Here is a 22712-nt window from a genome sequence, read left to right on the forward strand (position 1 = left end):
CATTGACTGGGACAGATTAGGTGAACGTTTGTTTGTAACGACCACTGCTGACTATGTACTTTTTAAAGACACTTAAACTGTAGGGTTACCAAAGGTTCTCAACACCTAAATAAAGTAATTCGAAAAACTAATCAGGAATAATACGATATTTTGATTTATATCAATAATATAAATCAAAACATAAAGGTTATTCCTGAATAATTTTTCGAATAATTTTATTATTAACGGCTTTAAGAACCTTTGGTGACCCCACAGTTTAAATTCTATAATAAGTAAGTAGTGAGCAGTGGTCGTTACAGGCAAACGTTCACTTTATCTGTCCCAGTCAATGAATGAATTTAATGCGTCAATCATTGCCACAGCTACACTGTTTTGAATATGATTCTAAATATTGTGCATATCTATGATTGACGGTATTAGATAAATTAGCTACTAGTTTTATTAAATACATACGTTTTGTCTAATACACATGTACTCTGAAACATTAGTAGACAGTGAATGATTAAAATAACGAAATCATGATAATTTCGTAAATTCCAAATTTGTTTTTGACTTGTTGAAAAAAGGATTTCATTTTATTCAATTTATCATCTTGAGTGGATTTAATTACCTAAATGTGAATATCTCTTTTTATTAGGTATATAATATAGGAAAGTAAAATAAATAAAAACCTCGATATTACGACATGTTTATAGGTTACCGAACTGTAACGACGATTTTCAGTTGAATGTTGATCTTTAAATATGAAATTTAACATACGAATTTTGCCGAGGTTTATATTCATATCTGTAACAGACAAAGAAATTTAAAACGTCAGTATTTGTATTAGAATGTGCATTGATGTGTGTAGATAATACATATATACATATCTACATGTATATATATGTATTTATCAAATACATATATCGACAAATAAAACTTGAAGGTATTATTTATTGATATACTTTGTACAATAATTTTTTTTCGTATTATTTAAATCGTGACAGGTTGAAAAGTTAGCAATTGTTTTTTTTTACCTGATAAAACTAAGCAAAAATGCAACCTCCCTTTATGAACTGGCTGTTTCTTTTACGGACATTAAATATATTCAGAACGTATTTCTTTTCAGAAAAACGTTAGTTGGCCAATAAGAAATGCGTGCTCAAAAGTGACTCGTTTTGAAGTCTCCATGTCAATATCTTTCTTTTCGTACCTTTCTACCCGTAACATGTAAAACAAAATAACGAGAAATAAAATCGATTCGAGGCAAGGGTCACTCAATTCGTCATTTTGACGTGCATTTTTACTTATGTCTCCGTTAATCTAGAACGGTTGTAGAAAATATTGCATCTCACAATAGAAAGTAGTTAAATATGTATATATATTCTTCGATATCATGAAAATAACAAATAAATAAACAGAAAACTACCCTTTCTTCGTCTATTGATGTTCCGTCGCCGTGCCGGATATTAGATACCATCGATTCAAAACATTTTTTTGGTCGGTAGTTTAGACACAGTGGTCTTTACTTGTCGAAAAGAATGACAATACAGTTCACATTATTTCTTAAATTTACAAATTTCATTTACAGATTTTATGAATGTGAAGTAAGCAGCCGGTTCGTTATTCGTTATTCGATATCAAATATCCGACCGGCTGCTGGCAGTCGGTTCGATATTCAAATTTAGTTAAAAATCACAAAAAAAAAAAATAATTGATAAAATTGAAAGTATCATTTTCATGGTTGAAAGGAGTGAAAAGAAACGCAGGAACAGTTTTATGAATGGATATGAAGTTATAGCAGCCGGTTCGTTCTTCGATATTCGATATTCAAATTTATGTGAAAATCATAAACAAATATAGTATTTGATAACATTAAAAGCATTATTTTCATAGTTGAAAGGAGCAAAAAGATACGTCGTTTTATGACCCCATCAAGTCTTAAACGTTCTTTGTCCTTGAATATAAACCCTTATCAATGCTTATGTAAGGTGCATGTTTGTCTTTATGATATATAGGTTTTTATCAATAAAACAACATCAAAAATGTTATTTCATATTTAATATTTTTTCAAAACAAAAACAAAAACCGATCACTCTAGAAACATTTAGAAATATAAATGGAAATAAATATGATAAGCCCCCCCCCCCCCCCCCCCCCCGAAAAAAAAGAAATATATAGTTTAAACCTAATTGAGACCGCTTAAATGACGGTCAGACCTCCCTTTTCTTTCAATGTACATAAAATTGGACGTAAGCCCTCCGTAGATATCGAATTTTATGGACATTGAAAGACCAGGGGGGTCTCATCCTCATTTAAGTGGTCTCAGATAGGTTTTCACTATATATTAGGAATATCCAACTGGCACTTTGGGCGCTCCGTAAACATGGAAGACAGGAAGTGTACCCAAATTTCTTTTAGTCACGTTTGTATCTTCCTATTAACAAAATGTCTGCATAATATTAGAAAGATTGGGAGACAAGAGGGCTCTCACAATTGTCCTGTGCCTTTGTCCTAAAATTTTGACGTTTTTTAGCTGAAAAGTGACAACCTAAGCACTCCGTAGATATCGTAGATGACAATATTCTGGAAAATCCTTCTAATACAATCTTCATATATACTGAGTCTAATAATTCGTCGAATTTAAATCTCGGTCTATTTCTGAAATTATTTCTTACATACTCTTGATTTTTTAACCCTGTAGGCTAACATTGCCCATGCGAAATTTCAAAATTGATTGTATAAACATTGAACGATAAAAATATGTGACATGTACATTTTTTGACGTCAAATTGTTTCTTTTAAAATTGTAACACGATGATGACAGCTGTACCCATATTTTGACTATTTAATTTATTATGTCTGTTGAGTTCACGCATCATTGTAAATATAACGGAATTTGATGAGACTGTCGTACAAAGTGAGAGATTAAGCGCTATAAAACCAGGTTTAATCCACCATTTTTATCATTTGAAAATGCCTGTACCAAGTCAGGAATATGGCAGTTGTTGTCCATTCGTTTTTGATGTGTTTTTTCATTTGAGTTTGCCATGTTATTAAGGACTTTCCGATTTGATTTTCCTCTGAGTTCAGTATTTTTGTGATTTAATACTTTTTTCTTTATATAGACAGAGTCTATGATTTAGTTGAATTTTATGGACATAGAAAGACCAGGGGGTCTCATCCACATTTAAGCGGTCTCAGGTAGCTTTTCATAAATATTTCTATTTATATGACATTGTTATTCTCTCAGATTCACCAGAGGGATTGCAAGAGAGGTTAACCCTGCTTAACAATTACTGTTCTAAATGGTGTTTAAATGTAAATGAGAACAAGACAAAAGTTATGATTTTTAATAAAACAGGGAGACATTTTAATCTCCCTTTTTACCTAGGTGAAAAAGCTATTGGTTGTACATATAATTATAAATATTTGGGCATTACTTTTATACCCAGTGGACAAATTTTTCAATGTAAAGATGAACTGTACAAAAAGTCTATGAAAGCATGTTTTAAATTACAACAATGTATGTCATCGTCAAACCCTAGTGTTTCAACTTTACTTCATTTATATGACCATACTGTAAAACCAATTTTAACCTATGGATGTGAAGTCTGGGGTATGTTTTCTGTAAACTCAGCTACATGTAAGAAAAATGATCAATATATTTTAGAAAAGGTGTTTTCAAATGATACATCTGAAAAATCACATATCAAATTTATGAAATATGTTCTAGGTGTAAATAAGAAATCCAGTAATCTTGCTGTGACTTCTGAACTAGGGAGATATCCAATGTATTTTTATATTATATTAGCAATGTTGAAATATTATCATCGACTCGATAATTCTAAGAACATGTTATTATATGATGCATATTTATGTAGTAAAGAACTTTACAATAATAAAGTGAATACATGATTTTCAAGTGTAGACTGTATTTTAAAAAAGCTGGGCATACAAACATGTAACTTAAAAACCAGTATCTACTCTTTCACAAAATTTATCAAAGATAAGCTATAAAAAAACTATCTCCATTTCTGGAAGGAAAATAGAAATAAAGTTTTACAATCAGATCAAGGTAAACTTACTACCTATTTTTCCTTTAAAACTCTATTTTGTTTTGAAAAATATTTGGATCTAAAAGATTTTAGATTAAGACAATCAATCTGTAAAATTAGAATAAGCGCTCATCCATTAAGGATTGAGACGGATAGATATGCTAAACTTTGTGTGAATAGGACACTGAGAAAATGTTTATACTGTACTTTAAATAAAGTTGAAGATGAGATACACTTTGTAACTGAATGTCCACTATATTGATAACCGAAATGAGTTTTTTACTGAAATTTCTCTAAATTGTTATAATTTTCAATCTTTAGACAATTTTTCAAAGTTTTTATGGCTATTTACACTAGAAAATTTGAATGTGTATAAATGTTTAGGAAAGTATTTATTTCAAAATCTAGAAATAAGGAGAAGTTCAAAAATAATAAATGCAAATTAGCCACAAATATACATATTTTGAGTGGTATATAATTTTAAATGGTATAATTTAAAGATGTAAATTGTTTTATCTGGTTCTGTCCTGGCCTTTTATAGCATTTTTAATAGTATTAAACAATGTTGTTTTCCTATATTATATGTCTCTTATTTATGTCTAATCTTACGTACTTGTATGTAATATCATGAAAGCTCTTTATAGGGCCCTTTAATTGGAAATAAAATATTCTTATTCTTATTCTTATAGTATATTTCTATATGTTTGTAGAGTTATCAGTTTTACTTTTTCTTTTTTAAAGAAATATCATATATAGTATGAAATTCAAAACAGTGTAGCTGTGGCCATTGATTGACACATTAAAATCATTCATTGACTGGGACAATTTAGGTGAACGTTTGTATGTAACGACCAATGCTCACTATGTACTTTTTAAAGACACTTAAACTATGGGGTCACCAAAGGTTCTCAACACCTAAATAAAGTAATTCGAAAAATTAATCAGAAATAACACGATATTTTGATTTATATCAATTATATAAATCAAAACACAAAGGTTATTCCTGGTTAATTTTTCGAATTATTTTATAATTAAAGGCGTTAAGAAACCTTTGTTGACCCCACAGTTTAAATGTCTATCGTAGGTACGTCATGAACAGTGGTTGTTACAGACAAACGTTCACGTAAATTGTCCCAGTCAATGGATGATTTTGATGGGTCAATCAATGGCCACAGCTACACTGTTTTGAATTTCATACTAAAAGTACATCTTTGAAGTTGTTTTTTTTTATAAAAATTTATATTACATAAATAGAAATATGCAACTTAGAAATGGGTTTATATGCATACAGATTTCGTGTTGTTATAAAGAAAATGATGGTTCATTATAGATACCAATTTTTCCTACATGTGTTGAATGAATGTCGACAGTTTCAAGGGAGATATAATGATATTGAACGTGTTTTTGGTTTGTCTTCTGAAAATGCCTGTATGAAGACAAAAAATATAGCAGTTATTTTTCACTCATTTCGTTTGTTAATAAAGTTTGAAAATGATAGTTTTTATGGACTTTTCTTTTTCAATTTGCCTATTCAGTATTTTTGTTCTACTTCTTTATAGGTTTTGTTTATGATAATGATAATTACGGACATTTATCAGTTTTTTATTTCGAACATTTTATAATCGAGTAAAATACCTATCGAACCAGATACAAAGGAAATCTTTAGACGGTTAGATAAATCAGAATACAACATGTTTGTTTTTGCCAGAATTTCAGGTTGTTTCGCCCTGGATGATCATGTTGAATTAAGCGACAACCCTTGTTAATCGTTTTCGAATTTTGGAACGTGATATTTACGCACAATATGAGACAACATTTGGTAAACTTTATTACCAAAAAACAATTTGTGGAAGTTTTCAATAAAATAAACTTGTCAACACATATATTTCTGCATTTCGTTCAGAATATGGTAAGAAAGTGGAAATATTAAAACTCAAAAAAAGTTTAAAAAAGATTTACATAAAAAAGACAATACAACAAAATAACAGTTTGAGAAAATTCATAGAAAAACATAAATAGAAGACAAATAAAAAATCCAAAAGAGGTGAATATAATATTTCTATTTATTTATAGATGCATAATCAGTTCACTGATGGAAATGAATGGTTTTGGGACTGTCCTAATCCTACTGCTGGTAAGTTTTAGATGTTCATATACGTTTTATTTTTGTTATTCTTTACCTTTATTTGTTTGACAGCTTGCTTAGCCTATTACGTATATGACTGTTGTTTAAGGTTCCATCATATTGGCAAATGAGGAGAACAACCAAAACCGACACAATTATCATGATAATTGGGATACTGTCAGCTAAAACTGTATAATCAGCTGGTTTAAAAATTCAAAAATCATATTTCTGACAAAGACGCAGAATAAAGGTTGTTGTAGTTGTACATACTGTAGAGTAAAATGTAATACACAACTGCTCAATGAAGTCCAGTTTAGGTAAAATGTTAATACACATGTATTTAAAAAGACAAAAGCACTATATCAAAACAGGGCCAGGGTAGCAGCGGAAAATAATGTACCAAAGGAGTCACTAAAATTTCTTTGGAACGGACACTATTTCATAACGAATTGATGGACTGGAAAATGTTTCACAGTTTTGCACAGTATATCAATATAAATTTAAGTCTGCGGACAATGTGACCACGGGAGACATTATGCTATGCGACAATCGTCTGCCACTGATAGTAAGACAGAATGGTAAGTGAAAAGATACGTTGCAGAAACGTTTATTTCTTAATCTTTCAATTGCAAGAAAAATTTCAAGGTTATCAAATGTAGCATAATCGTTCATCATAAAGTAGATGAGTCGGAAATACCTTACTATTTTGAAGTTGTTCATATAAAAACCGAAAAGGTCTATGAACACTATGATGCCATATTTATTTCATTGACCCTAATGTTACTTGACAACTGTCCGACCTCCTTGACAAACATGTTGTAATCCTTGCAGATCAGCCTTGAAAAACGTTGTTGTTCAAATCACATATCATTTCTTGCTTGCAGTAGATTTTGTCAATTAACTTGGATACTAAACATATACTCCCAAGGCATTTACCAAACAAAAGAAATTATGTACAATTATAGCTCTGTGTTATGTTCCGTTTTCAGTATAAAATAAAGATTTATCGACACGTATTTGCAGTATGAAATACAGAGTAAGACTGCCTTAGCAACCATTTACAAAATCTATAATCCCTTAATACACAATTATTTGCTAAATGTTTTTTCATAAAATAGTATGAAATTCAAAACAGTGTAGCTGTGGCCATTGATTGACCCATCAAAATCATCCATTGACTGGGACAATTTACGTGAACGTTTGTCTGTAACAACCACTGTTCATGACGTACCTACGATAGACATTTAAACTGTGGGGTCAACAAAGGTTTCTTAACGCCTTTAATTATAAAATAATTCGAAAAATTAATCAGGAATAACCTTTGTGTTTTGATTTATATAATTGATATAAATCAAAATATCGTGTTATTTCTGATTAATTTTTCGAATTACTTTATTTAGGTGTTGAGAACCTTTGGTGACCCCATAGTTTAAGTGTCTTTAAAAAGTACATAGTGAGCATTGGTCGTTACATACAAACGTTCACCTAAATTGTCCTAGTCAATGAATGATTTTAATGTGTCAATCAATGGCCTCAGCTACACTGTTTTGAATTTCATACTAAATAATACTATTGTTCAATCTTAATCGTATATAACAATAATTCGATTACTGGTTTAAAGCAACTTTGTATAACAGCAATAACTCCTTCTTCGAAGTTGACGAGTATAATGATGCTGTCTTTCGCAATTTTACGTGACTTGTAAATGTTTGAAATCAATAATCGAATTCGAACAGTAAGACATATTTAAATTAAATAGATAGACGAACTAAAATCATAGTAATGTTAATATCTATAACACTTCCAGAATTATTGTTTAGAGCACAAATGTCTACAATTTGAGTTTGTGTTTGATGATGAAATTTCATCTGTGGGTTGTTATCTTGATTCGTCTTTCTGTTTGCTAAAAGTGTACACATATTGATAAATAAACTCATCTTATATACCAGGATAAAATTTTGTATTTACACAAGACGCGCGTTTCGTAACAAAAGACTCATATCAGTGACGCTCGAATAAAAAAAGTTAAAAAGGACAAATAAAGTACGAAGTTTAGGAGAATTGAGGACCAAAATTCCTAAAAGTTTAAACGCATGAAGTACAATATCAAATGCTAATTGTTGACCTTTTGACCTCTTTACATATATACACATGGGGTATTCAAAGGGGGAAACTATATCTGAATACTATCAAACATATCATTATAACTTAATACTTTTAAAATTACATGTTTCAAAAATATTTCTTGTTATTTAACCAAAAACTATACTTAGAATCAAGTACTCAAGGATGTAAACCAGTGAAAACTCTACTACAGGTTTTATCCATCGGACCGCCAGTAGTGGTGATACAAGGCTGAAAACACATTCTGTATATATATTAAAAATTAGAAAAAACTAAAATTAATAACCTTACCATCACAATCATAGACCATAACAAAGGTTGGTCAAGAGCCGACAGACTTGCTCGGGAAAGGTTTTTTGGCTAACCTGGATAAACCCGGACATACAGTTTTAAGATGTACAAGTACGCAGCCACGTTCAATTATTTTACCGTAGTAAATAAAATTTTAATCATTTTTCTAATCATTATTCAACTGCTATTTATTTGGGACGTATAGATGCTCAGTTTCTGTTTTAAGCACTCTACCGTTGTCAAATTTGAAATATGATACCAGCTTAGATCGGTCAGTGCTTTTTTTTTCGGGATGTATTTCAACCCAGTTATTGTCACATCTTAACTGTCGTCACCTTTTGAATTTCATAGTTGTGCCAGTTCATATCGGATTCTTTTTTTTTATATATATTAGGCATATCTTTGCTTCATGTTTGAATACTAGTATTTAAGAATTGTACTAGAGTCCCTTGGATGTTCGGTTAAAACTGTTTCATTGTATATAATTTGAAGATTGCTTTAGTTTGATAATCAGAATAGATTGAAATGATTCATTTTGCATCGTGATCATACTGATGAAGAACATCTGTTATCTGAAATATTTAACATTTGTTGATTCTATTGGTTTGTTTTGGTAATATTTTAGACTGGTTATATATATATATATATATGTAAGTCGTCTAAATAACAGCCCAACAATGTTAAATTTGTAAATTTTCGGAAGTTTTGTTTTTTGTTTTTCCCTGGCAGGTTCGAATCCCGGCCAGGGAAGAACAGTTGTAACATTGTTGGGTTGTAATTTAAACGAATTATATATACAAAATGTGTTTCAGCCTTGTATCACAATCACTAGTAATCCCGACAGATATGATCCTTAGGATCAACAGTGATGGTGATACAATGCTGAATACACATTCTATTAGGCGAGTGATATGAGAGCCAAATTTACATTTTTAATGCACCTACCTAACACACGGCTAAATTATATATCATTAGAAAGCTAAGAATGTGTACTTTCTAAATATCCCGGTCGTCAAAAGAAATTATGGTGCATTTTTTTTTAAATCGAGGTCAAAGGTCATGGGTGCAATTTCAATTCACGGATACTTCCAGTTGTAAAAGCAAGTCAAAACAAATGCGAAAACGAAACAATTTTATAGGAATGCTGTATTACTGTTGGGAAAATATATTTCTATCATAATATTAATTAATTTTGGTTGATTTTAACGGTAACACATGTTACATAACGTTTTCTCTCGGAGTCTTTGAAAATCAACCATTTAAGTCACACACATGTATCTGTAGTCGCCATTGCATTATCTAAATCTTATAATACCTCCATAACATTTGATTGCACGTATTTACAAACATATATCTGCAAATTTGATATAAATAATCCGAAACAAAATATTTGAAGCAAGAGGAAAATATAACATATGACGTATTTTTAATTGTTTAGAAAAGTCCCATGATGAGCTGTTCATTAAAATTGAGGCAGCGTATGGTCTCCTGTTAGTTTGAAAGCCTGCCAACCGCTTCAAGATCAGACAACCATAGAGCAGATTTTCTTTTATTATTGTAGTGCAATATGTTGATATATAAAAAAGAAGATGTGGTATGATTGCCACAAAAGACCAAAATGACACAGACATTAACAACTCATACATCACTAAATCAGATATGATAAGAGTACTAACAAACATAACTAAAATGAGTAAAGTGCTACTAGTATATTTATATCAACAAATTGATTAGTTTTAATATAAAACATCACAAGGAAAATATGATCACTCATTGTACGTCAAACTGTGTTTGATTTTACTTCAGTCGGCCGCCGTGTATCTTGAGATATATAATTAATCAAACAACACTTGACAAAGTAGTTGGTACTCTTTTTAAATTACGCTAGTGATGACGTTCAACTACTTTGGCACTAAGTATTACTTTTTTTTTTATCTTGTTTCGCCGCTTCAAACAGAGGACAAGGCTATCCTAATATTGAACCTTTTATTTGGCTTTCTGATGTTAAAATCCCGTTAGCGTATAACCTAAATGATCGAAACGTCGGACCAATGGGATGTTGGACCATTTAGGTGTCGGAATATTGCGATATCGGAATATTATAGCTTCATTTAAACTTGTAATCTCATCATTCTTATCGGTCAACATATCCATACTGTTACAAAGACAACTTCCTTGGCATAGGCATATATCAGTACAGTAGAGGTTTTGCTCAAAGCGGACACAAGATCTACTATATACAGATTGAATTAAAAATTTGACTGAATGGACATGAGGGATTTGTCAAAGAGACACCAACGCGCTTAAAAGCAGGCAACGGCCAAAAACCACCAATGGGTCGTCAATGCAGCAAGAAACTCCCAAATCTGGAGGCGTTCTTTAGCTGACCCCTACACAAAAATGTACTAGTTTGAAATGATAATGGACGTCATACTAAGCTTCGAAATATACTCAAGAAGTTAAAATAAAAGTTATACAAAACTAAAAAAGGTCAGAGGCTCCTGACTTGGGACAGGCGCAAAATTGCCTATACCTATACCAATGCGTGAACAGATCAAATCTTGTAGAAAGTTGAATGACATCATATCGGACCGATGTTGTCTTTTAGCCAACCAAAGTCATACGGAGATCTGTTATTGTTTCTGTAGTTAGGTCGACATTGTCTTGGATAAAATTTTAACCCCCAGAAGAAAAATAATGCCATGTAGAATGGATGCCCCATTTTTATAGTTTCTTATCTCCTGATCAGTCAAACTTGTTGATAGTTATCAAAGGTGTGTCCATAAATACGGTGCATTTGTAGTGATAAACCTAAATGAAAAAGAGTTAAAAAAATATTTATAGATAATATACATTCTACTTAAGCCATACGTCTAAGAACTTTGTCAATAGAAATATCGTACGCTTTATTAACTGCCGCAGATTTGTCATCATCTAAAAGCTTAAGACAATACAGAAATGTTTTTAAAGCAGATGGCATAATTTCAATTGAATAATCCAGTGAAATGTTTTAGATAATGGATAAGGTGATTGGATTACAACTCTACCCTATATCTGCTTCCGTAAAATACTAGTAGCTGCATAAAGTGCTTGCAACCAGTTTCGCAGTCACTGCTCAGATCTTTAATTTTGACAGACCATATATCACAGTCATTTTAAACGGGTAATTTTCCGTCATTACGGCATAAGACAAAATTATAGAGCTACTGTATACAATATTGGATGCACCTTGGCCTTGTTGAAGCTGTATACATGTAACTATAAATTGACCATGTTTTTTTAGTTTTTGTTGAAGCTGATCATATGTTGTGTAGTTTTCTCGGCGGCGATCCTCGGGCAGAAATTAAGCCCGGTTCACTGATCAAGTAATTAAAGTTGTTAACCAGAATACTTCCTTGTGTACAGGCACGTCATGTTTAATCGTCGAAATGTTAGTAAAAGCTGTTTTATGTTCAGAACTAAATAGCTCTTTAATTTCTGATTTCAAATTTTGTAGCAAATATTTAGCGATGCAAGCTTGATGGTATAAAGAGTTAATAGTAAAATTATCATGAGTTATTTTGTAAATCAGATCATTGTAGGAGATATATGTAGTAACACTCAAAACAGCTTGAGTTTGCTCCTCAGAGGATACCTTATGAAGTTGTGTAACTTGCTTATAGGCTTTATACATTTGCAAAATATACAAACAGCCAAATCAGAATGAGTTGTAGATCTACTGCCCTCGTTGATATATTAGAAGAGACTGGTCGGTAGAATTGGTACATGTAGTACAAAGTCTTTGTACAGACAAAACAGAAGATGATAGGTTGTGCTTACTTTTGAAATATTTATAGCAACTCTTATGATATTTTGTATTTTCAAATGGAATGTTTTTATTTTTTTCATATTCATCGACTACTAGTCTTCTGTAAACTTTATCTTTTCGTTTTCCCACTGCGGCAATACAACTGTATCTTCATTTAAGTGTTTAACTACATAGTTGCTATGTAGTAAATACATGACAGACTATGCATCTGTGTCAATAAATGGATTTTTTTTGCTTTTTAGCAAATGAAGAGTTTCATTGTGAACTGGACTGTGAAAATTTGACACGACTCGGAAGATTTTCTACAATTTTCCGATACGATTCCTTATTTAGAAAGGGGTGAATTCTACAGAACTCAAAAACTATGTTTTACTTTGATTTGATCTGTATTTCGGACGATTTTATATCTATTTAAGCTACACTGAAGTTAAAGATAGAAATAGAGTCGTTTAAATATGATTTACCGTACTCAAAAGCACTATTAAGTACACGGAAATCGACTAATATATTCAGTAAAAAACGATAACGAAATAGATAAGGGATTCCGGAAATTATAGTGATTTTACCCAACATCATAAAATTACAGAAATTCGTGATTTTAAGAAATGTTGAGATAAAGTCTTGATCTTGAATGAAAAAACGATAACTGACGAGTAATTTGGTGTGTTCTAAAACGGATAGAGAGCAAAAACATTTAATAAAAATTTAATTGTAGATCCAAAAAGGTCGGGATTATGAAAATTTTGGTACAAAATGTCAAATATTTAGAAGGAATGCAAAAGCATGCGGAGTTTCAGTTAAAAATATTGTTTTTCATTATTTTAAGAATCTAATTCACTTAATTATTCTGTCTAAAAGAAGAGATACGACTTATTTCCTTTGCTTGAAAAACATGTCGTAATTTTATAATTTTCAACTAATTTCTGAAATAAACGTCAATTTTACAAAAACTGCACCGTACGATTTTGTGACGACCGGGCAAAAATCAAAGTTTAATCATTATTCTTTCATTTAAAAAAAAAATTAGCCGTGTGTTAGGTGGGTGCATTAAAGTCCTTAACTAGACGTCTTTTTCAAATATTACACTCGCCTATATATATAAAATTTGTTAAGGTATTTGCCAAACAAAGCTACATCAGTTTTTCTTCCCCTACCTGGATACGAACTCATGCTAATGATATATCGTGGCACTATATCGCTTTGCATTATGCCTTGTGCATTAGACCACACGACAATCTTGGCTGGATAAAATCAAGCTTTCGATGTAATATACGTCACTAGTTAACAACTGACGAGGAAAGGTAAAACCCGGCCACCGAAAGTTTTATTATTGTAGAGTTCGCAAATTTACAGATTTAACATTGTTGGCCTGATATTTAGACGAATTATATATACAGAATATGTTTTCAGCCTTGTATCATCATCACTGGTGATTCAATGGGTAAAATCTGCCATAGAGTTGTCACTGGTTCTGTTGTGCAACTTTTTTGTTAATTTTAGCTATGTTTCTGGCAACGGCGATATTATTAACACACAATCTTAGGGTTGACTCTGCATCTTTGCTCAATCCTTAGGAAGATTCTGGCATAAATCCGATAGCATTTTCGGTGTTTCCATCAGTAAAACCGAATAATATGGATAAACTGTGTCGACTGTGTTTCAGAAATCTATCATATTTCCTTGTAAATAGTCTATTCATTTCGACTTGTTCTCATATTAATACATTCTCAGAATATTGTCAATGTACGATTATGTCGTTCTGTTGCTGCCTTACCTTTTGGGTAATATGATGGTGCATTGAGCTTGCTATCCTGGAAATCTTGCAGAGTTGTTTTACGCAGTTCGAAAATCTGTAAGAATTCCTCTTCATGGACTAAGCTTCAAACCGTTTGGAGAACAGGCTACTAGCAAAATTTGGTAGAAACTATCTGTCGACTGGGGTTAATTTGTACAGAATGTCTATGTGTATTCTTTCAAAAACACCCGTTACCGAAAGAGGCTGCAATGGTGCTATTGTAGAGTGTTGAAATTCAATGCATGTCTTAAAATGCTCTTCGATATCAAAGTTCATTCTCTTTCATTAATACCTCAATCGAATGCTGTTTTAGGTTTTGTCAATCCTTATGTTCACTGGAAAATTGAATCATGGTACATTTCGTTAGGACTTCGATACATCAAGTTGTTTTTGACCCTCTTCGTTAAGTGTATTTTCCCTCTGAAATAATACTGGTGAAACTATATACAATAAAAAACGACCATGATTTGCTACTTGGACTACTACTTCAGCTTTTTTTTGTTTGAAGGTTAATATTTTGTTAAATGTATTGAAGCATCTTGATGAGCTGCTTTAAAACTCGCCCGTGTAAGCTTTGTGGTTTCGATGGTTAGAATGAATGGGTGCACTCCGCATTAATATTCGTCTGCTGTTATTATTGAAACTTATCTTCGTTCAGATGTATAATTATCTATTAGCTTCAAATATGTTTTCACCGATTGAATAGCTTCTGAAATTTGACTTTCATTATTAAACTGGTCACATATTCTTTTTGGAAAGATCAGTTGCAGTAAATGACACTTCTAGTCCATCTATACTGCATTGACTAGGATGATTGTTTTCTGGTAGCTGAATTCTGGAGAGGACTTCTTCACATATGTTGTCATTTTCTGGTTGATTTTGAACCCTGAAATTGTTTGACTGAAGATAGCAGACCCTCTTGTAAAACGTCATATTATCTCTATAATTTGGCGGAGGTTATCCAAAGCTTTCTGGTCTGTATACACTTAGATTGTTTTATTTGCCAAATATGCATATGTTAATCGCAACAATAAATGCCAGGCATTCTCTATTTTTAACATAAAATTGAGAAAGGAAATGGTGAATATGTCAAAGCGACAACCACCCGACCATAGAGCAAACAACAGCCGAAGGCAACAAATGGGTCTTCAATGTAGCGAGAATTCCCGCACCCGTAGGTGTCCTTCAGCTGGCCCCTAAAATATGCATAATAGTACAGTGATAATGGACGTCATACTAAACTCCGAATTATACACAAGAAACTAAAATTTAAAATCATACAAGACTAACAAAGGCCAGAGGCTCCTGACTTGGGACAGGCGCAAAATTGCGGCGGGGTTAAACATGTTTATGAGATCTCAACCCTCCCCCTATACCTCTAGCCAATGTAGAAAAGTAAAAGAATAACAATACGCACATTAAAATTCAGTTCAAGAGAAGTCCGAGTCTGATGTCAAAAGATGTAACAAAAGAAAATAAATAAAATGACAATAATACATAAATAACAACAGACTACTAGCAGTTAACTGACATGCCAGCTTCAGACCTCAATTAAACTGATTGAAAGATTATGTCTTCATCATATGAATATCAGGTACAATCCCTCCCGTTAGGGGTTTAGTATCATACTATCATAAAATATATGAGAAGAACATAACCCGTGTCATGCCAACAACTGTTTTTTTAGAAATAAATGTGTTTAGTTCCGATGCAAAGACCCTATCAGTGAATCAATGTTAAAGCCAAAATATGCAATCTTTAATGACCTGACAACAGTATCGTAACTATATCCCCTTTTAATAAGTCTATTTAAAGGTTTTGTTAGTTTCTGAGGAGAATACTGACATTTTTGTGCCCACATGTGTGCTTGATTTCAAAGCATGCGCCCTCCATATCAGTTTTACTCAGAGTTTCATGTCGTAGTATTGTTGACATGGAACATATTCTATTAGACGTTTTAGGTGTGTATACAAACCAAGAAACATGCTTTCTTATTGACATTTTTGGGAGTGTACTGATGATGTGTTATCTTGGTCTACAGCGTAACCTTAGTTGGTAACGCGCACACTGGTTTTTGATCATTCTATCAAATAAAGCTGCTAAGAGACAGATGTCTTTTCAAAGTTGAATAATCCTTACTATAAATAGGATTGTCGTCTACATACACCAATACGTGTTTCCAGTTTTGATATTATCTCTTTATTTCGTTTCATGATATCTAGTTCTAAGAAAATTTCCAACTGCACTATTATGTTTCAATGTTATCACAACATACTATGTAGGATTGAAGATTGTAATTACAGAATTTTTGTAATTTGTTTGTATGAAGCATTAAACTCCAATATTAGTGTGTTTTCCAACAAGTTAAAAGTTTGGTTCCATTAAATTAAATGCTGATGTGTTTTCGTTAATTTAACATCTTTTAGCAAGTAAAACTCTTTTTTGTCTAGGTTGCAAGAAAATTGGTACCGTTAATTGTATTGCAGTGTAACATCGGATAGCGTATGAACAAAACTTCTAGTGTCATCCCGATCTTGCTCCCGATTTATATGCACCTCAGTGATTGTAATGATAATCCTTTTTTGTCTTTCAGCAAAAATAGCAATTCCTATGCTAACCCTATGTGGTTCTTTTTTCCACGACTGGTTCCTTTATTTATATAATGCACATTTCATACAGGAGCTTATATATAGAACTCCAAATAAAGTATATGTGTATTTAAAATTGAAAAAGTCTATTTGTTTTACACATACAATTAGTAATTATTAAAATCATTGACACTGACAAAAGCTATTTGTTAAGCTGAAATATTTGTCAACATGGATTTATAACAATCGTATATTACCATCATCTATTAGTACTGTTGAGCAAACTTTTTAGACTTATATAATGTATTCCTGATCTCTGCAGTATCATCTATTCTAGACGATTCGGTACATATTAAATTTGCTGGGCAGTCCTTTTTATAGAAATATTATAATATATTTTATACGTATAATTACTCAAAATATCGGCACAACAATGTTGAATTTGCATATTTGTGGTAGCAAATTTTTGTTCTTCCCTTGCCGGGATTCGAACTCATGGTGTGGAGTTACTTAGTATATATATTTTCAGTATAGTGTTTTGATCTTCAATTTTACCGAGTTCGTCCATTTCCGGTTGAGACATTTTGACTGAGTGTAGTTTCGTACAGCTAGTGATGATCGCATTCAAAAGACGCGTAACCTGATGAATCTGTATCGCTCCTCTAGGAGTGCGTGCAATTCCCTTTGAGTATGTGTGTTACTTTGATTTGCCTCCTTAATCGATTTATGTCACCTTAGTATTCCACTTCAACTCAAGGCTCCATTGCAGGAAAATTAAATCAATTTCATCACACAATTTGTATTACAGAAATTATGACAGTCAAATTACTGTTTCAGTTAACAGTTTATACTTCTTAGATATAATCAACTAATATTTAATGCGCATCTGGTGCAGGAAAATTGGTACCGTTAATGTTATTGTTTCTTCAATTATTGAGTTCTATGTTTAGTTTTCAGATGTTCATTTGGATCTTCAGAGATGTCCACATGGAATGAATAGAAAAATTCGAGCAAAGCTCATATGTTCTGAAGAAAATCGTTATCATTGTATACTTGACAAAAACAAACATATTCATATTGAAGTATGCAAAAATCCAAAGGTTTACAGGAAAGGTATGCATTCAACTTAGAGGCAACTACAAATACAAAGAGAAGGTGTTTTTTTTTCTGTTTTCTTTATTGAAAATACATTCACTCCTCAGAATGTGCAAACTTTTTACGTACACTTATTTAAAAAAATGTATGCTCAATGCTTTTAATAATTAACTCGAAAACATGTAAATTGATTGCTGTAAAAAAACACGAATAACTTTTTCGTTTAGAAAGATCATGTGTACAAGATTAAACGCAGAAATGACCGATTTGCAATTTATTTGTTACTGAAATAGCTTTTTCGTTTAAAAAGATCATGTGTACAAGATTAAATGCAGAAATTACCGATTTGCAATTTATTTGTTATTGAAAGAGCAAAACAATGATTTCCCCCCTCTAAAATCATGAAATGTAAATGAATTAGTTTCAAAGAATTGTTTATCACAAATTTAACCCAAACTAAGGAGATGTTAACATTGCTTTTACAAAACTCCGCTTATGGTTATTTTTGAAAACCGCCGAAATTTTAAGTAAATATCTTAAGATTAAAACTTTTTTATTGTTTACATGTTGTACCTGGTTTTTGAAATCATGAGATAATAATAGTTTGCATGCAAGTTTCCGTAAAACGTCATCGTTAGAACAAAGCTTATCAAATTATGCACATTGGTGTTAAAACAACAACTTGAATGTCTGTATACTTCGTCAGAAAATTGGCCCAACAATGTAAGATCTGAAAATTTACATCAGTCACTTTATATTTATATTTAAAATATAATAACATGTTTATTTATACTGTAATCTATACATTATTAAATAAATGATAAATAACAAGAACATGCATCATATTAACTAAATTGTAGGCGAGTTTTGATTAATTAGTAGAGGCGTTTGTGGTGTATATTCACGTTTCTGTCGTTTGGGTCTGTGTGATACTGCAATTAAAGAACTATATGTTTGTATAAGTGTATTGGACTTTTCATGAAATAATACCAAAGCAAATTTCAAGAATTAAGCGTTATAAAATAAAATAAAAACAGCGCCATCTATATCAAAGACACACACTACCGTACCATCTGAGTTTTATGTTTAATGGTTTATTTTATATGGATAGTACATGTATATTTAATGAAAAGACATTTTTCCATTAATTTTTCGTTTGATTGATAACGCTTTATTTTGACATTTTGTATGGATTTCCCTCTTTTTTAAATTACCGCAAAAGTATTTTTGTTATATTTTCTTTGTAGGTTTCCGACCAGTTTATAAAGGCAACATCGATGCAGAAAAATGTGCTTTTGACAATTTTTCCCCAGGAAGTATTCTATCTAACGAAAGCGACAAGTGTACATATATAAAGTCAAATTGCACTGATGCGGGTCAACTGGTTTTTGAAAATGGTTCAACAGAAACAGATAGGTCTTGTCGTTGTGATTATAAAAGAGGGTACGCCTTTATAATTGCACCTAGGCATCATAATAGTTGCTTTCCTCTGGATGAAGACTGTTCCTGCTATTTGAAGAAATGTCAGGATAAACGCCAAGTCCTGACACCAGGTTTGTGTTGAGCGGATACAAGTTTACGATTTCACGATTATGTTTTTGCTACATTGACAATATATTCGGTGTAGTCGCATGATCAGGGGAAATTGACTATTACCAGAAATTGATACGGGCCTAAAAGTTGTCTATATGTGAAAAAACATATTATTATTTAAATACGAAAAGTTGCGGAATGATACAACATCGGAAGCTGTTTGGTGGCACAAGCGAATAGAAAGCTGCATTAGATGATATATAGATATAGGAAGATGTGGTGTGAGTGCCAATGAGACAACTCTCCATCCAAATAACAATTTAAAAAAAGTAAACCTTTATAGGTCAATGTACGGCCTTCAACACGGAGCCTTGGCTCACACCGAACAACAAGCTATAGAGGGCCCCAAAATTACTAGTGTAAAACCATTCAAACGGGAAAACCAACGGTCTAATCCATATAAAAAACGAGAAACGAGAAACACGTATAAATTACATAAACAAACGACAACTACTGTACATCAGATTCCTGACTTAGGACAGGTGCAAACATTTGCAGCGGGATTAAACGTTTTAATGGATCCAAACCTTCTCCCTTTTTCTGAAACAATAGCATAACATCACAACAAAGAAAAACACACGATAAAATATCAATTGGCAGGCCTAACTTAATCAAAAAACGTAAATTTATACACTATGAACGAATAAATTTGATCGGCGATATCTGAATGTAAATGCACTGTTTAATAAAATATTAGGGACAAACATTCAAGGCCAAAAAGCAAATATATTTTTACCTGCTTTTTATACATGATTCACTTTGATCATTGTACAACATTTAGGTTGTTCGTTGTTATCGAGAGCTAGCATCCACATATTTAGTCTCTAGCAATCATTTCACATCTCATTATTTTTTATTTTTTTAAACTTATGTCATTTTGTAGTTTATGTGCTATTGTTTGTTGCCCTTTTCCTTATTTAGCAATGACGTTGTTAGTTTATATTTATAATTATGAGTTTAAATGACCTATTGGTATCTTTTTTTCTCTCTTCATGTCTGTGTAAATGATCGACAACTCTTTTTAATTGATCTTTTTTGTCAAGTGAAGATCGATCGCTATCTGTCCTTTTGAAAGTGAAAGTCTATTATCTAAATATTAAGATAAATGAATAATAATGAAGATGATGCATATATGCAATCTATGGTGATAATAGGTGATATTTATCTACTGATGTGACAAAATTTACAAAAAATTAGTCCAACATTCCACATAAACGAGAGGCGAAGATACTAAAATGATGGATTTTCTTTAATCGAAAATGAATTGACAATTCCGTGGCATAAAGGAAATCGGGGGAAAAACACATAGAAAACAGAGCAAGATGTGGCGAAAAAACAAACAATCATCATTTTGTAACTTGACAGCTCCTATTGGGTTAAAATCGAAAAAGAAAATTCATGAATATATTACGTTCAGATCTACTAAACATTTTAATGAAAATGATTTTGTCAATGACATATCACAGTGTTCATTTAATTGTGTATTAGAAATTGATGACCCCGAAGAAGCACTGTTGTCTTTTTTGAATATTTTTACTAAAGTATTTTAAAATCATCATGCTCCACTCATTAAAAAGAGAGTAAAACGTTTGTATCAAAATGAGTGGATGAATGATGAAATTCTAGATAGCATGAGAAAACGTGATTTTTATCATAAGAAAAAAGATATGTATAGTTATAGACTTTGGAGAAATAAAGTCAAATATCTCATCGAAAACTCTAAACAAAATTATTATACCAATATCATAGAACAAAAAAAGAGCAACAGCAGTAAATTATGGAAGCACCTACATACTGTCAGCGGTACCGACAATCATACCAGTATAAAAATCATAAGTGATTGTAACAAAAAGGAAATTTTAGAACCAAAAGGCATTGCTGATGTTTTTAATGCTTATTTCACAAATATCACAGATAATCTTAATATAGATCAAAACATCAACAATTCTAGTAGTTGTTTTAACAAACTTGGTGATTTTATATCGGGTCATGTACCAGATGACGTGTATTTTTCTATACCACTTATGAGTTATGATTTTGTGTGTTTACAACTAAAAGCACTAGATGAATCAAAAGCAACAGGCCTTGATACCATAAGTGCAAAATTTTTAAAGATGTCTTCTCATGCTATTTCACTACCACTTTGTCATATTTTTAATTTGAGTATCAAAAAATGTATTTTTCCATCCTCATTTAAACTGGCAAAAGTCATACCAGTTTATAAGAACAAAGGCTCAAAACAGGATGTTTTTAATTATAGACCAATTGCAATTTTACCACTCATTTCTAAAATCCTTGAAAAACATGTGAAAACACACTTAGTAAAATATCTTAATAAATACAAGTTATTGTATAGAATGCAGTCAGGCTTTCGTGCAAACCATTCTTGTCAAACTGCTTTAACAGCTTTAATAGATAAATGGCTTAAAGCCATTGATGATGGCGATCTTGTTGGAGCAGTATTTCTAGATATAGCAAAAGCCTTTGATCTTCTCAATCATGAACTGCTTATTCAAAAATTAAACAAATACAAATTAGCTTATACTTCATTACGTTGGTTTACATCATATTTGGCTGACAGATATCAGAAAGTATCTATTTCAAATACATTATCAGACGTACAAAAACAAAAAACGGGTGTACCTCAAGGATCCGTATTAGGACCGGTGTTGTTTTTAATTTTTATTAATGATCTTCCTTTGTCTAATCCTAATCATAACACCGATTTATTTGCTGATGATAGCACCATATCAGTCATTGGACAAAACAAAAGTTGCTTCAGTCAAAAACTTAAAACGGTTTTACAAGATATTTTTCGCTGGTGTGATGACAATAAAATGGCTGTAAATGTATCTAAAACGAAAGCTATATGCATTGGATCTAAACAAAAGCTTTCCGTTACATCAAATGAAAACATTAATCTTGCTTTAAATGGACAACAAATTATAGAAAGTACATGTGAAAAAGTTCTAGGTGTTTTTATTGATGCATCTCTATCTTGGTCTTCTCATATCGATTATATAATCAAAAAAGTTAACTCTTCTTTAGCTTTACTAAAAAGGATAAAGAAATATTTAAATCATAAAGCTAGACAAATGTACTATAACGCTTACGTTTTACCTCATTTAGATTATTGTTGTTCAATATGGGGAAACTGTAATAACTTTCTATTAGATAGTTTACTAAAACTGCAAAAAAGGGCAGCAAGAATAATTTTAGACGAACATGATTACACCAAACCTTCAAGAGAATTATT

The 22712-nt window shown here is 31.6% G+C and overlaps 1 protein-coding gene across 1 annotated transcript in view; it reads left to right on the forward strand.

Annotated features, from left to right (window-relative positions):
- The first annotated feature begins 6114 nt into the window (after positions 1-6114).
- LOC139503678 (uncharacterized) overlaps positions 6115-22712 on the forward strand; it is a 45460-nt gene continuing 28862 nt past the window's right edge. The window contains exons 1-3 of the mRNA XM_071293501.1: positions 6115-6171; positions 17719-17881; positions 19111-19416. Of these exons, the coding sequence (XP_071149602.1) occupies positions 6130-6171; positions 17719-17881; positions 19111-19416 (511 nt within the window). The 5' untranslated portion in view covers positions 6115-6129. The remainder of the gene's footprint in view (positions 6172-17718; positions 17882-19110; positions 19417-22712) is intronic.

This window comes from Mytilus edulis, chromosome 1 (genome assembly GCF_963676685.1).
Source record: "Mytilus edulis chromosome 1, xbMytEdul2.2, whole genome shotgun sequence".
Classification (NCBI taxonomy): domain Eukaryota; kingdom Metazoa; phylum Mollusca; class Bivalvia; order Mytilida; family Mytilidae; genus Mytilus; species Mytilus edulis.